Source organism: Mycteria americana, chromosome 2 (genome assembly GCF_035582795.1).
Source record: "Mycteria americana isolate JAX WOST 10 ecotype Jacksonville Zoo and Gardens chromosome 2, USCA_MyAme_1.0, whole genome shotgun sequence".
Lineage (NCBI taxonomy): Eukaryota > Metazoa > Chordata > Aves > Ciconiiformes > Ciconiidae > Mycteria > Mycteria americana.
This window is the reverse complement of record NC_134366.1, coordinates 3,514,753-3,532,547: the sequence shown is the minus strand read 5'-3', so window position 1 is coordinate 3,532,547 and position 17,795 is coordinate 3,514,753. Positions and strand designations below refer to the sequence as shown.

Here is a 17,795-nt window from a genome sequence, read left to right as displayed (position 1 = left end):
GCACCTGGCAGAGCATGGGGAGCTGAAGGGGGGAAGAATCCTTGACCAATGTAAACACCGCTTAGCGACAGCCAAAACATCAGCGTGTTATCAATATTATTCTTATACTAAAATCCAAAGCACAGCACTATACCAGCTACTAGGAAGAAAATTAACTCTATCCCAGCTGAAACCAGGACAGGAATTGATATGCAGTAATCACTATTTGGAGCTGCTAGTTATAAGACAAATGCAACTGCATCAGCTTCACTTGGCAACCCTGTGATGATGATACAAAAGCCTCTGCCTGGCTTCCAAACCCCTATCTCTGATCCTGTTCACTTCTGAAATGAAGGCACATTTTTTGGAAGGGCTTCCAGATGTGCAGCTTGTTTCTGTGGTTCACCTGATGCCTTTCAGAGAGATGGACAAGAAATGTCTTTTTATTTTGTCTTCGGCCAGCAAGTGAGACATGTGGAAGGTGGTGTTTATTTTAAGGAAGGCTTTTAAGCGTACTTTGGTCAGCAAATCTGTGCAATCCTTTTACACTGGGAGGACAATCCTTCCTACGGTCCGAGGAGAAAGTGCCCAAACTGGGTTTAATGTCCCAGCATATTGTCAACCTGTTTACCTAATGGGAGAGAGGATCCTTGTCCGGATTGCCCCCCACCTCGGCACGTTGTCACGGAGTGTTTATCTCATCGTTTAACTCTAAGCTCCTTGCAGCTCATCTTATGGTGTCTGCCAGTACTCAGGACTAGCATCTTCTAGGCACCACGCAGACAATAAAAAGCTTATAAAGGTTCCTACATCTTTTTCAGTGCTTCCCTGCTCTTAACATTAAACCTTTTCCCACTAATCTAAACTAATTCCTAAATTCTAAAATTCCTCCTGTAATTTAACCGTACATACCCCGAACAGGAAAGACACATGGTGCCCTTCCATTCTGGCAGGAAGCCTGGAGATATTTGAAGAGCACTGTCTCCGCTCGTCTCCTCTTCTTTGGCCCAAATGCCCCTAACTCGTTTCTGACCTGCTGATCATTTCCATTGCTCTCGGCTGGACCGACTCCAGCTGTCTACATAAATTTGAAGAGCGAGGACCAAACCCAGGCACAGCCCTCGGGCTGCTGCCTTATCAGGGAAGATCAGAAGGATTACTTCAGACATGCTGCTGCCTACCGCTGCCTTCGTACATCCCGGTATGGATTTTTGCCTATTCCAAAACAGCCGGGCATTGTTAATCCCAAATCCACTTGTGCTTCCCAGTAGTCCCCAAATCCTTCACAGAACTGCACCTGAGCAGCATTTTCCCATGCTGTCATTGAGCACTAGATTATTTTTTAACCCTTTCAGAGAACTTAATTTATTTTTTTCATTCACGAATTTGTGATCATGGAACTCTAAGCCTGACTTACCAAAGCCTCAAGAGACCCTGCCAAAATCAGATTGTCAGTAAAAATATTATCAGTGCACCAACAGCACGGCCTGTTTGGTTCTGCTTGACAAATCCTTCCGTTTTGACATTAAATCTTCAATAACTACACATTGAATAAAGCTCTGCACCCGTTCTACGGTACTTAGTCTAGATCACATTCCAAAACTGTTTATAAGACTGTCATAGAAAAAAGAGTGCCAAGTTTGTTTATTTTTTAATTCAGTTTACATGACTTTGTTTCCATCTATAACAGTCATGCAGGAGAATTAGATTGGACTGAGAAAGCTTCATACAGGTTAACGGTGACTCTCCTCTTTAGCATCTTTCCAGTGTTTACAAGGGAAGTTTTTACTGTTGGTTCCAATACCTTTCTGGGACTTGAAGTCCAAATACCTGGCCTATAATTATTTTTTTTTTCCATTTTAAAGACAGAAGTACACTTGCCTTTCATGGGTTTTCTGGCATGCTGGCCACCATTCAGGGGTTTCTTTATTAATGTTAGCTCAGATCTCCTCACCATCTGGAATATGACAAGTACTCTACAACAAAGTTCGTGAGGTCCAGCCCACTTTAAAACATTATTCTTTTTTATGCACTTTCTAACCGATTCCTCTACCTGTTAGAGACAGAGGTATTTACCCCTTTGTTACAGGCATTAACTATGATGCTCACTTGGTTGCAGCCTGCTTTGTAGTATGTAAACATAAAATAAAAATAAAAAACAAAAAGAAATTTTTTAAGAGCTCTCCTGCTTTACTGAATATTCAACCGATTACTACTCAATCTTTCCCTATCCCTTATATAGTTGTAAAATTATTTTTGTTATTCTTAAACCACTTGCTATTTGCATTTTACTTCATGCCTTAGCTTTTCTTGAGTATCTGTCTGTGCTCAGCTCTGTTGAGGCATACACCATCTTTGAGAGCACTTACATCCACCGCTAGAACAACAGTACAGTCATACTTACGTTTTCTGAATAGTCCACAAACCTTCCTTGATTACTGTGGCTCTGCTCTGAACAAGGGCATCACCATTTCTCTAAGTGCAACTCAAATTCACCTGCATCTGAACTATGTATAAGAGGGGGGAAAAAGTTCCTTGTGAGGGTGGTGCGGCACTGGAACATGTACCCAGAGAGTGGGAGGTCCACCTACGGAGACAGGCAGAATTTGAGTGGACAAGGCTCTGAGCTGTGAAACTGGCCCTGCTTTGAGCAGGGGTAGGAGTAGATACTTCAGAAGTCCCTTAAAATCTTAGTTATTTTATGTTATGATCCTATGAGCAGATCAGCTCTTCTCTTAGAATACGTTTCTTGGAGATTTCCCCTTTAAATCTGTCTGTGAAAGCTGTCTAGTACTTCTTGAATATTATATGGGTCGTCTTTGATTTAAAGGGAATAAAAAAACCCCTGAGAATTAGGCTTCACTAGTTTCTCCATGGATTTATTCTCTACATGAAGAAAAAAAAAAAAATCATGCTGCTAGAAGCAGACACTTCTTTTTACTTTTTACTTCTTCTTCTGCACTGAGGGCAGTGCAATTGCCATAGCTAAATAAACTCTTTGTAGAAAGCAGTCACTTTTTTTAATAGAACTGTTTTTAAAAAATTCTTGCATTCCCTTTAAGCTCTCACCATGCCTCCCATGGGTTTTTATTTGCATTTCTTCTTTTCCATCCCTTCCTTTCTGTCACAACTTCACATCTTTAAATATTCCATCCTTTCTGAAAACACGTGCATTCCTGAAGCGCAGGGTTTTTGCAACAAGGAGCATTGCTCCCTGAGCAACCACCATTTTCCTGAAGGTTTAGATCCAGAAGCATTTTCATGGTAGGCTTTGTATCACCACGCATCAGTAGTTTGCCAGCTATAGCCTTACTACCCAGCAAGGTTTTATAGCAAGGTTAAAAGGTACTGCACTGGATATGTTCGGATTTATTCCTGATGTAAGTACCATTTGTTTGTGAATAACTTCTTTGCCGAGTGGTGAAAATCTTAATATGCAAATATCTCGGATCACACACAGTCAACTGAAGAGACCAGGGAGAAGCAAGTCAGAACCTTTTGTACGTAAATATTCAGACAATAGTAGGACATCAGAAGAAGTTAGAAGCCGATTTGCCTTACGGAATGTCTTTTACACAAGTTTATTCTGTATCAGAAAGTTACCCAAAAGTAATGTCTATTTTTAAGTGCTTAAGTAGTACCACTGATGTCAATGGGATTAGACAGACGCTCTAAGCTAGTCATATGTGCAAATCTCTTCCTTGGTGGTGGTTTCCATTTAGGAAGAGGTGTCAGCATTGATAAAATTGTCTCTGTTTCTCATCCCAAGCCCTCTCCAGACCTTGCCCAATGACTCAGCTCATCCCCGTGCCTACAGATCACCCCTGTCTGGCTGCGGACAGGCAAGTGCCTGAGAAATATGCTTGAGTCTCACCTCAGCCTTTCTTCTGCCTCTCCAGTTCATCCACCTCTTGTACTTCATCAGAAGCAGAGCTTGTAGTGGCAGAGACAGCATATTCCTTCTTGTTAATACACCGCCCTGTGATAAATGGCAATGAATATTTTACTCAAAAATAAAACTTTCATGACTACGTTATTATTGGGTGAGGCGACTTCTACTTTCCAGGGATTACCTAATTGAGTGCATGCCTTATTACTTATTTTGGACATGCTGGAGAAGCTACTACTGATGTCTAACCTCTGATTTCTTCCAACACCCCTATTATCAAGCTATCTGTGTACAATCCAGTCATGATCAATGCCTGTGTCAAAGGCTGAATCTGAAAGCGATGTGGTGTTCTCAGCTCTGAATTAAGAGAAGTGGTTATAAACATACCAGTCGATAGGTAAGGGAAGATTTAGATCAGAGGGTGACAATCAGGTTATTTTTTTTTTTTAAAAAAGCTATCTTAATTATTTTAGTTGTATTAAAAATACCTTAAATTACTTTTAAAATTCTTTGAAATTATAAAGAATTGGGCTTTTTTTTTTTTTTCATTATCCTCTGGAAGGCATGCAAAAGTCCCTCAGGAAAGAAGGAAGGAGCAAGCACCAAGTTTTTATTCAAGTCTGCTCTTCTGAAAGGGACCTATTATAAGAGCAATTTCATTTACAAGGTAAACAGTGGCAATACTTCATATTTCAATCATAGGTAGGTTATAAGAACATAACTGTATTGTAATAGTAATGTCATTAACATCGCACAACTTATAAAAATTAAGAAGGAAGATGATCAAGTTTAATCTTCCTGCATTAAATGCTAAAACGCATGGAGAGCGTATTCATCCTTCTCCCTGGCGAACAGGGACAGGTGTCATTGGATTTACAGGCTCCTGCAGTCACTTCTCAAATAACGGGGGGTGACTGCGTGTCCTTTGATCTCCACAGGAACGTAAGCTTGGCTCTTGTACCTTAACTGTTTCCTTAAACTTCGAGGCAAATTTTTTGCAAGTTATCTAGTGATAGATAGCTATACAACTCTTGGCTGTAGTCAGCAGCACTTACAGAACTTTAGTGTGGTTATGTCCCAACAGGATGCGCAGCCACGCTTAAAGTGTCTGCACAAAGGATTTATAATCCTAGTAAGGCAATTTCTTTTCATATCACAGCAGAATTTGGTCTTTAAATTCCCCTCAGCCAGAACCCAGGTCAATCATTTACAAGGTGATTAAGCATACAGGAAAGCCTTCACTTACACACCTATAAATCCACAGACCAGCTTTTCTTCACAATTGCTGCCAGCAACTGTCTTCAAAATCTAACTTGAATAGTTGGACTGAATTTTGAAGTGATTCTGATTAAAACAGAATGTAACTTCGCTTACTGATAAGTGATGCCTATGCTGAACACAGGGAAAACAGAAGCTGTTACTACCATACACTCGCAGCTTAAGTGGTCTCAGTTAAACTGCACTAACTCTGTCCAGTCTGGGCAGCAACAGTAGCGCAAATAAAAGAACACCATTCCTGAGAGCTGTCCGTGCACCATGTTGGATGAACACGGGCATGAGATCTGTAAGAAAAGTGTAGTAACTTACTCTATTATACAGACTTTATGGGGCCTGAGTAAATGCACAGAGTAAATTCCAGCCACACCTCCATCCTCATTTCTTTCAGGTGGCCACCGTATCTAAATGCACCATTCATTCGAGTATTCTGATAAAAACCCCTGACACTAGCAAGACAGATTTTATTTCCCCCATTAACACCTGTGACTTCATATGGCTAATCCCTCTTACTTACCAAGTTATTTGTTCTTCTGGACATTGAGGTTTGGATGGAATTGCCCTATAGGGTGAATTGCCCTATGCCGGTGATCTGACAGGATAACGTAAAATCATCTTTTGCATTATAATCTCCATGACAACGGGTTGTATATTTGTTGAAAATGGACTTGTGGATCACAGACATAATAAAGCAGTACCCCACCAATTCAGCTAGATTGCTCCTTTAAAACCATTTATGCCAATTGCTCACTCATCTTTGTTTAAAGTTCTGATACATCTTCAGCAGTCTTATTTTTCACTTTCAGTGATTACAGTCCATCCTGTACTGGGTATAAACCATGAGCTTCTAGTGTCACATTGATACAACTATATTGACTTAAACTCAAGTAGATCTCGAGTTCTTCCCTATTTACATCAAGAACTGACAAGTCAGCCTCCACCCCACGAAAAGCAGAAGGAACTCTCTCTCATTCAATAGGTCTGTAGCACAGCAAGATGGGAGAGAGATCAGAAATGGGTCCTGGGAGTCAGCAAGCTACGGATTTATCGAAGAGGATTAGCTAAACAACTATGCATGCAGCATAGTCTACATGAGATTCAAAAACGCACTCTTAACTACAGAAGCCACTCTACCTTCTAATTATTGATGAGAATATAACCAAGCAACTTCTACTAGCTCTGAATCTCATCTACATTTCTCAAAACAACAGTTTATCAGCAAAGTTAAAGCTTATGTCATACTAAATTCTTTCTGTAAATCAGAATGCCCATATAGCTCCTTCACATTGCACGTGTTGCACTGCGGCTCTGCACAGGCTACTCACTGCACACAACCAGCCAGCTGTGACTGAAGAGGCAGCAGGAAACCTGACCTTTAATGCAATCACACAAGTAAAGAAGGAAATGAAAAAGGAGAAAAAACACTTTTGCTTTGGGCAATCTGAAGCTAGAGCGCGCAAAATTGACGCTGAAGGTGGATTTAGGGTGCGTTTGTGGATTGTCAGTCACTTTGCAGCCAGTTGCTCACATTTGTTCTGACACACACACACACACACGTGCACTCTTGCACTCGCAAAGCCATACACAAGTTTCAAAGCATTCAAGCAGGTTTTTCTCAACGCTGATTTTATAATTAGAACCCACGTATCCTGCTACTTGCACTTATCTCCCCATTACTGTTGTGAAAGTCAGTAGAAACTACACTGGGTCCCGATTTGTATGCAGATATGTGAAAAGAAAATAAACACGACTTAAATATTGTACTGCCATTTTTTAAATTTTCTTAAAACCATCCAAAGCAAAACAATAAATCCATGGCTGTGGATTAAAATTTTATGTTAAAAGCAAAAAATCTGCCAACCTCACATTCAGGTTTGCAGTTTATGAGAGATCTCCAGCTTTTTTACCCTGCAACATTAATGGTTTGCTGGGACAGACATTTTTCAGCCACCACCAGAGACGAAGAAGGTCACAAACACAGGGAGTGAGGAGAGAAACTGCATTTGAGTTACATATTACAGATTACCTTTAGGAATGACTTACCCAAGCCACAAGGATCTGCGAATTCTATACCACAAGCAATAGCAGAAACAACTTGGCAGGCAGCCATATAGTCTGAAATTACTGAATTTTATTAAATAAAATAGTGGTCTGTAGTAAAATTTAGAAGGCAGGCAATGGCTCTGCTACAAGGAAGAAAATTACAACAGCTAGTAAGGTAGTACTCCTTGTATCACCAGTGTAAGAGAGATCCATTTCTAGGACAACACGTTAGTGAGGAAACTAAGATGCCATATATAAACACTTGTCACTTTTTTAATTGATCATTACTTCCCTTTTAACAGCTAGACTGAGATCTTTATGCTAAGTTTCTTTTCTCCACTTAGGATGTCCATCTTCTCCATTTCACCCACTCATCCTAAACAAATGAAACAAACATTTCAGGTTTACATTTGTTTATAATCTATTTGCAGCTTCATTTATTTTTCAGACAAATACAGTCCAGCAAAATCTGTTCTTTAAACAGTGCAAAAGAATGCTGCTTCTTTTAGAAAAATAACCCAATTCAACAGTATTTAACTGAATTCACTACTTACTGAGGCTGTGCATCTTTTGCAACCCAACACTCTTGAACTGTGTGTATATATATATACACACACACTATATATATATATACACACTACATATATACACACATATATATGTGTGTGTGTGTATATATATATACACATACACAGCGTGATTCATCAGCTAGAAATGAAAGGTCTCCTCAGTAAGTTTAATGAGTTAGCACTGTGGAAACAGTGTTTTCATTTTTATATGGGACTATTATTCAAATCAGAACAGTACAACCAAATTGCACAACTTCACAAAGGTCAGCCTATCAAACAAATATGTATTTCAAATACTTCTAATTGACATTATTTAAAAATCAACATAAGGTACCAATGTTATCAGACTAATTCGGGGGTAACAGGCTAGGAGGAAAACATTTTGCTGTGACTGTTTTCCAAAGTATCTTCACAGGCAAGCTTCCAGCATAGTTACACTAAAATAGTTGCAACTATTCCATTACAGGTGTTTTGGAACAAGTATCAAAGCAACCAAGCTGTATTTGAATAAAAGCAGAGATACCAGTCAGTGGAGGGATGTTTCTCTAATGATCTGCTAAATAACAGTGCTTTGGAAATCCTCTTCTCTACGTTAAAAAAAAAAGAGGGGGCTTCTTGCAGTGTCCCTAAAATTAACTTAGAAAAGATGGGTCCAAAATGATGACAACAGAAACCTGCTGAGAGTAGATGAAGATAGCTTAAGTCGAGAAGCCAACACACACGTCTGATCTGCTTCCGTTATCCTCGTTAGGCATTTTTATATGAAGACTTCAAATTTGGTTCTTACGTTATCCTGCAACATATCAGCGCTGGGACGGCGCTGAGGCTATTCGGTAGCCAAAATTCCTGTGGCTTGCCAAAATTGACAGCCCTTGATCATTCCTAAACCAAAGAGCACGCACAACCCGAACCCCCAGAGGAGCAGTGGGGTGGATGCCTCTGGGAGCCACTATAACCTCCTCAACGCTTCTGCTCCAGTTCTGAGGTAGAACACACACCCCCCACAGTGTCACACAAAAGCTTCGGTACGTTCTTCCTCGGTCACCGACACAATATGGGAAATGCAAAATCTTGTGGGTTTGGGATGGGAGTGAAGGGAAAAGGGAACCAAAAATGTTTGTGGGGTGTTGATTTGGGAGGAACTCTTTCAAAAATGAGCTATGGAAAAAGAGCTCAAGTAACTTCATATTGAGATATTTGACATGTATAGGTCAGCTGAATATGGAAATGCCCTGCCTGCAAATTACATCTTTAAATTATTCAAAGCACCATGAAAATTTTAATAAATTTTCCACTAATGAAAAACAATTGCATCAATTTTTTTTCCTGCATGTCATGAGAAAAGAAAATGCTTAGAAATGTTAAACTCTAAACTGAGGAACATTTTTTCTCCTGCGAGGTTTGAAATTTCACACTGGACTCCACAAGACAAACAAGCTGAATTCTTGTATTAGCTGTGCAATGCTTGACTTGCGACCAGTAATACATTCACAAACTATGCAGGATCGGATTAATCCCATCAACAATACAAGAGAGAGTCAGCTTATGCTCCGGTTGTTACTAGTGGAACAAACAAGGGCAATTCCAGCCCACGCGACCTGCCAGACTGGCACTACGTAGCTGTGTGTTACCAAGAGGAATCTCCCCCAATGCTAATGAAGTATATAAAGTGCTGGCTATTATATGCAGAATAGAAGGGGTCCTCAAAAGCCTATAAAAGACAGCTGACAGTGTAAATAAAAAAGCAAACGTTCACAATATATCAACAGTATATTTCATTTTTTGGCTGTTTATACCTACCTGGTGTGCACATACAGACACACTTTGTGCAATTCCAGAATATTAAGAGTTGCCACATACCTGAGATTTGCCTAAATTCATCTCGCTGAGGAAGGGAGAGGGGAATCAAGATCTGCACATCAGTGATTTAAAAAGCACATTGTCTTTCAGAGTCTTTTGGGACATTCATCACAAAGGAGTTCTGTTCCAGCTTATAGCTTTCAAGCTCTATGTCAACAAAACCAGATCTGTGACACTTGGTAAAGTAATTTAGTTTGAGAAACATGTCAAATTCATCAAGACTTCCCACCACCCCCCAAGTAACGCTTTGTGAAGTACTTACTAAAGATTGTCCTTTATTTTCAACTATTTGATGCAATTCTACATTTTCAGAAGTCATCTCTGTGTGACCTTGCATCCAGATTAAAAGATACTGCTCAGACTCAAGCACAACGGACGCCAACCAAAACTGCCTGTTCTTTTCCCACAGAATTTGCTAAAGTAATAAAACCAGTCACATAAAACATGAAGAATTTTAATTTTTGTAACTGTGTTAAAGCAGAACACATAACATGTCTTTTCAAGGCAGAATTACCCAAACCAAATTCATGACACATGGAGAACAGCAGCTGATAAATAGTGCGAGTTGAACTAAACAAAACAAGAAGCTGTAACTATTTATTAGGGACATACATACAACACAGTTGATTATTTAAATAAAACAAATCCAATCACATACATAAAAATACTAGAAAATTACACTGGCCATGATTTATTACAGAATTCTCATATTTCTGAGACTTCCATACACGTAACACAAACCTTATAATATCTTCTGACCGTTGTACCTTTTGCTGAATAGAAACCACATGTTAGTGCGCACAGTTTGCCTGAAGCTACTTGACACAAGTGAACATAATCTAGCCCCAGCTACAAGGCATCCTGGTGTTCCACAGAAAATGACTAACAGAAAAAAAAAGGAAAAGCAGATGAAATTCACAAGTTAAGGTGTACCAACGCCCTCTAATACCAAAGGACATCCCAAAGAGATCTGTGAAGTATAATTTTAAGAATGTTACACAAGAGGTAGAAGTAGGATTTTTGCAGCGTTCATTCAAACATCCACAGTTGTTTTACAGAAATACTTAAATAAGCCTAAAGTGATTAATGATTAAAAGCTTGTATAACTGACTTTTTTTTTTTTAAGCTAAATTATACTTTCACATATTTCTGTTGGGCCTACTGAATGGATCAACTCACAAAATCCTCCTTCAGTAATATTTCATTAGCAGTGTAAAATTTGCTATTTTAAGTAAATGAGTTTGACCAACAAACATGTAAAAGATACTTCAGACAGCAAGTAGTATATTAAAATAGAGACACTATTAATCTTTGTATATCTGTCATAAAAAATAAAAGGAAACTTATTTTTCCCCATATATATTGGAAATAGCCTAATTCTGTGAAAAAACAATGCTCATTAAGTTATTACTGTGCATAAACAAGTTTTAAATTGGTTGTATTTTATACAGTAAAAAAAAAAAAAAAATGTAAAGCAATCTTTATCTGGCAATGATTTTAAGTTGACTGATTTATTATTTCTCTCTAACAAGCTTTTTACACACTATATGCAAAAATTTTGATTTTAAAGCTCATTTGGCAAACAAGCAAGAGGATTTATAGCTCCAGTTCCTCGATTTTTTTTAAAAGTTGCTCCTAACCTGATACATTTTCAATCTCTAACAGCACAGACTACATACATTAAATGCATCTTTTTTTTTTTGCACCTTTGATTACAGTATTGCTAATGAAGAAAAAATAAGGACCTTCCATTCTATGTAACTGATAAAATTGATTGGCAAAATTGTTATTTTTTTTAAAAAGCAGATTAGAAAGAAGTATCTACCAAAAAAAAAGCCTGATCTTTATCTAATGTTCTACAAAACAAAAAAGTGCTGGTGACTGAGATGGATAAACTGCACAGGAAATAAATCAAGGTCTTAGTATGGTTAAGGCTATATTTCCATTGAAGCAGATCAGGATAAAACAAGGGGCAAAATTCTCAGAAACCCACAAATTCAATTCAGCCAAAGTTTCTCCAGTAGGTACATTCCTCAGCTTTAACAGAAAGCAAAATTATCCCTCTAATTCCAAGTTGTCAGTGTAGTGAGAAACCTTATAAAAAAGGTTGAGAACACATCCTTCTGGAGTTTCTTAATAACAAATGTTCAAGGTGAACTACTAAGCTTGTATTTACAAAGAGCCTGCTTAACTCAAGATATCATGCCAGTAAAGCAACAAAGCCAGCTAAAGACAAAAATCTGTTAAACCTGCTGGCTTCAATGGAAGCAGGACCACACCCATCTCTTCAGTAGCCTAATTGCAAATGCAGCTATTTTAAAATAATAATAATAAAAATATATATTCCAAAGTCAACTGCTTTCATATTCACTGGTGTGCAGTATTCCCTGTTCTTGTTCAATATAATCTACAACTGTGAAGAGTTAAATAATTGGGAACTCAAGTTTTTCCACTTCAATGACTCTATTAGGAAAAAAAAAAAAACCCACCTCTATAGAATACTGTGGCCATAAAGTAGAATTTAAAATTTAGTTTTACAACTAAGATCATGTACACTATCAAAGCAATAAAGATACAAACAAAAAACGCAAAACCCTACTGCTTTGGGTTGCTCCAACATACAGCATTTTGACCTCACAGCTCCCAAACAGAAAGGGGGGAACAAACACCACCACCAAAACCCCACACCAAACAAAAAAACCCCACAGCTTTCAGAGCAGGTAACAATATAACTTTTAAAAAAATACATATAGGCTTAAGGTCTGTTTGTTGCATAATCTTTACACCATTTAAACAAAAAAAAAATCCAACTTCCTACAGAATTAGAGCTATGACCTAATATAAAGAGAGTGTGTATCTGAGAATATCACAGTGAACAAAGCTGAATGCTGTCACTTGAGGAAGAGCAGATTTAAAAAAACAAACCAACCGTTCAATGGAAGTTTTATGCTAAGTACTCCTTGTCATTTTCTAAGTCTAGAAAAGCTGAGCTTAAATTCTACTTCATTCTCTTTCCTTACAGACAGCAGTTGAGAGGTGAGAGGTGGTGATCTTGAGCCAAGAGGGAGAACCACAACCCGTTGGTTTGAACCAGCTGTTCCCAAGCCCTATTCTAGCCCCTCATGCTGGTATACAGCTTGATTCCATATGATTAAAACCTACAAGGGTGGAAGGACGGCTACCAGAGCGGGACAAGAACAAGCCAACTCTGCCACAAGTCTCAGCAGTTGAACACTGACGGCATCTACGAGCAGCAGATGGAGAAAAGGGAAACACAGTTTAAGGAAAGAAAGACTCCTGGCCCCTCAGGCTCACACCCTTCTGACCACAGGAGCCACAGAGAGGAGTGATCCTGACCACTGGAAGTAGGGTTTCCTGTTGCTCAGTGTTTCCTTTCTTCTTGTAGCTCCCCTTTCCTTCTTCATTTCCCCAAACAGAATGGGAGAAGGCCTGGACAGCAGATCAAACATAGTCCCAGGAAGCTGTGCTCACAGTCACTTCTGGAAAAGGGCATAGAACTAAAGCTAGGAAGATTTCCACAAAATCCTGGATTATCTCCACGCTTCTCCGAAAAGGCAGTAAAGGCTAAATGGCCAGCAAGTACCTCAACAAAGCCTCCCACTCACATAATCTCCATCTTCTACTGTTCATTTACTTCACCAAAGAGAAGAGGTACCAGGAATAACAAGAAGAGACTTATTACGAAGACTAGAGCATCAGTTTCCAAGATGTAAGGCAAATAATTTTCAAATTACATGTATCCAGGTACAGACAAAAAGATTAGTAGCAGTGGTAAATACCAAGAGCAAAGAATATTCAGTCTGGAAAGAAAAAAAAACAAGAGCAGTAGTTTGGGAACTAATAGTCTTACACACACTCCTGAAAAGGCCACAGCTAGACAAGCACCATGAACCTAGACAATCTCCCTGTATGCTGTTCTAATAAAAACAATGACAAACTAATATCAATTTCTTAGTTTTAGTTTATATAGATACCATCAGACTAACTTAATTGCCAGAGGGACCCTGTGGATACAGAAGAAAAGCAGAGCCACCAAACCTATAACTAGAAAAAAAAAAGTTCTTACTCTGACGCCGGCCTCTCTTCTGGGAATCAAGAAGGTTGAATCACCAGAAGCCTCCAGTTATCTACACAGAGTACAGAAATAATCGTAATTCTGAAATCTATGTTGTATTGGACTATCAATCTAGGATTTTAAAGCATTAAAGATTCACTACCAACTATCAAAACATACACCCTAATAATAATATTGACTTGAGAAGGGACTCTTAAGTATCCCATTTTCTTAAACTGGAGCAATCTAGTATCACTGCTACCATTACTAGCTACAACTCTGCTACCTTCTTCACCTCATTTAAAAATTTAAATTGCATAAATCAAAACAGAAAAAAAGAGAACTATTAAATCTCAACAAATGGGGGGTGGCGGGGGAGTAACCTAAATTTTACCCAATTGCTCCACAAATGGGAAAAGAAAAAAAAAAAAAAAAAAAATCAAACTCCAAAACAAAAACACCTTTCTGGCTTATGTGTGACCTAACACCTTAACTCTGCTTCCACTGAAGTCAGTAAAATGTGAATACAATTAGTCCCTAAAACCAGAAGCATTATACTTATTCACACTAAAAATTCAGTGCAATACTTACAGAATTTGTACACTGTTGCCAAATTAAACACTAGGCAGCTAAAAATATTATGACCGTAACAGAGCTGCTGCAACTCCAGGTGGTTGTTTTATAAAATACAGTGGTTTTTTACCCTGAAATATAAAAGGGTGTATAATAAAGCAACAGAACTGAAGCATTCTGAAAGGACTTTTGTCTTTATAGGTCTAAAGCTGTCCATAATCAACCAAATTTAAAGAAATGGGCACCAAATCATTTTGATATGAAGACCCAGAGTTTTTTTATGAAGAAAACAGAGCAAGGCAAAATGAAATATGAGTGCGTGCTGGTTGCATTTGTAGAGCATGACAAGGAAAATCTGATCCTACCACATTTGACCTGTGGTGACTCTCTACAGCTACGGTGCTTTACGCTTGTTAAACAGCCCATACCTGGGCGGTCTAACAGTATACAACATTAACAGTGTAGGCTAATCGTTAGCTATAGTCAAATGCAGCCACACTGTAACCCTTTTTAAATGCATTTTTAAACTGCAGTTGAAAACAGAAGTGAGAGTACAGCTACTTACCATTTTTGAAAAATGAGACTGTTAAAGGCACGTTAACTATGTTATGAACCGATTAAGACCACATCCCTTCACAATAATAATTAACACACGAGCAATACAATAAGGACCTACTACGCCCTATACATTCGCCACTACAAAACAATTCTGCAGGACTACAATTGTTCTGTAAACAGAAAAGCTGATCAAGACTTTCAAATTCTGATTTCCTGTCAACACAGTAATCGTAATTATAAAACAAAATTATTCATTAACTGAAATACTGTAGACTCCACTTTTTAAACCGTGGAGTATAGTTAATTAGTTTCAGAAACGCAAATCGAACCTTCTTAAATTAGTTTGCGCAAATAAATTGCACATGCACACAGAGAAAACACTCACACTAAAACAACTCTCTCCACTACCTGTTTTTTAGGCTAAGGCTGAAAATATTCTCTTAAGTTGAACTCACTTTTTTTGGGGGGGGAGGGGGGGATAATCTTGCTATACTAAGATTCCGATTCGCCTCTTGGTTTTAAACTTTATTCAGTGGATTACAATGAGGCTTGTGTGACTTTTTTCTATAAAGGTATGTAGCTACTGCCTCATTATAGTTAACGATGGTACTATTGAGACTACATCTGCTCTAGAAACATCCACAGATCCAAAACTACAGAACTGCATTTGGAACATTTTGCAAGTACATATATATATGGAAACAATTATATATTTATCCACAAAATGTCAAATTCAACATCGAACACTATGGAACATAAAAAGCTTCATTTTTGTCTTTCAAACCTTGCTCATAACCCCAACTTAATCCACTTTTAAAATAAGAACTGCTCTCCAAAGCCATTCATTAATATACTGATACTGAAGAACCTTAGTTGGTTATTAGTACATGTTAAGAGATCGTGTAACAGTAAGACTGTTGTTAAAGCATTAAAATACTTATAAGTGCCCTAAGAACAAAACTTGAATTACTCACTCTTTTCTAATTCTCACCCTGAACATTCACACCAATACGTAACACTTCTGATTGTCTAAGCCACAGAATGGAGACTAGTTAACAGCAATTAAATATATTAAATCTTCCATGCAAAAAATTAATCAGTTAAACAGCTTTGGTAACCTAGTATATAGTTAGCTTTGTGTAAATATTTTGCAAACATCCCTTCCCCCAAAAAAATCCCTATATACCATGTGTATATTTATATAATAATATACATATTTCCTGAGTAAATCGTTAAATCTGATTATTCGGAAGATTTGGCAAAATATCCAACTTTATATTACTAAAATAGAATTTTAAATAAACATTCAATAAACACATTAAAATAAATATGGAATGTTTCTGAAAATTATAGTACCATGAACTTACATTAATAACAAACAATAATTTTTTCATTAAGTGCATACTATATTATATAGTTACTGTTTTTTAACCCACTGAGGAATCAATAAATCTAATTTCTAATCCTGAGTGACAATTTTATATCACCTGCTAATGTGTACTTCAATGCAGTACTTACTGCAAATCTACAAAATCCTTTTTTTTTTTAATGGAAAATTTTAAATGGACTATGCTATAGAAAAGCTGGGTTTACATTGGTTTGGATAGAAACTGAATCGGCAGCACAACTGCTGAAGCATCTCACACAACCAACATTAAACACTGATTATTCTTGTCAAATTGTTAGCGATAACCTGAATGACCCGACTCCCTGTCACAAAAACAATACGGGGGGTGTGGATTGCTCTGTACAGAGTGATGGGATGCAAATTACTTAGTGATTACTTTGGCACTTAAAAGAACTACATAACAGTGAAAAAAAAAATAACAAAAACCAAAAAACCCTGAACAATTATGAAATATCTTTCAAATGGATTTTAAGTATGCTAAACTGTGTCATTAACAAAAAAGGAGAATTAAGTTCTACCACATCTGGTTTTTCAGGTCATGGCTTGACTCACAGCTGATACACAGCTTTGGATAAGCACACAAGGAAATGCTCAGCTATTGTTTAGTTCCTCTTAATAATAAAATTCTTATGTAGCAGACATTGCAATACCAGCAATATTAAAATTGCATTAACACTATTACAAGATGTGTCTCTCAACACCAGAATCACAGTAATAGAATTGCAGCAATGATCAGTTATATTAACCCTTTTGCTTTTTGACAACCTATCAATAACACCTTCCATGGTACTCTGCAGGACACTTTGCCCTTCCCTCCCAGTCCTCAGCCTTCTGCCTCCCTTTTGTTATTATTATTATTATTTGCTATTATTCCAGAATCCTCACGGGTTCCTCAGGTTTTTCTTTTTTGCTTCCTTTGTTTTCGTGCTCCATGCTGCTTTTTTCATGTGTGCTTGTGTTTGGAGGACAAAGCTCTTGCAATGCCCTTTCAACAACTTCTTGTTTTACTGGACCAATTGAAGAGTTTTTTGGCAAAGTCATCTGTAACGCACACCATAAAGCTGTACGAGCCTTGCGTGTGGAAGCAGCCAACTCTCTAATGGCAGCTGCCAGAGCCAAAACATCTACAACAGAAAAACATGTTACAGGTTAAACTAGTATACAAGCCTGGTAATATTAATACACTAAAAAAATTCTGTAAATTTGTTCAACCCATCCCCAGTATGCAAAGTTTGCTCAAGAAACAGCTAACGTTGTACCCTGGTACTGCACTGGTTGAGTTCCATCAGTTAGCGTTCTTCTCTTGCAAATGATAGCTATAACATCTCGCGCTAATAGCAACCATAACTGCATCCAAAATTCAGTGCCATAACCATCAGTTAACAATTAAGCCCATTTAATTAATGTTATCAGAGGGGACTATCTACAATGATACTCAATAAGTATGATTAGTAAAACTACCTACTCAATTCCAGCCAGATGAGCATAATGCAATCATTTTTTTCCTCTTTTGTCTCCCTTGCAGTGACACGGATACCAGCCTCATGGTGAGAAAAGGCTCACTGC

At 37.9% G+C, this 17,795-nt stretch overlaps 1 protein-coding gene across 5 annotated transcripts in view; it reads right to left on the bottom strand.

Moving 5' to 3' along the window:
• Positions 1-14,068: 14,068 nt before the first annotated feature.
• Positions 14,069-17,795, bottom strand: part of LOC142405224 (uncharacterized) — a 34,024-nt gene continuing 30,297 nt past the window's right edge. For all 5 annotated transcript variants that reach the window (XM_075492244.1, XM_075492248.1, XM_075492246.1 and 2 more), the window contains exon 9: positions 14,069-17,353. In XM_075492244.1, the coding sequence (XP_075348359.1) occupies positions 17,097-17,353 (257 nt within the window). In that variant the 3' untranslated portion in view covers positions 14,069-17,096. The remainder of the gene's footprint in view (positions 17,354-17,795) is intronic.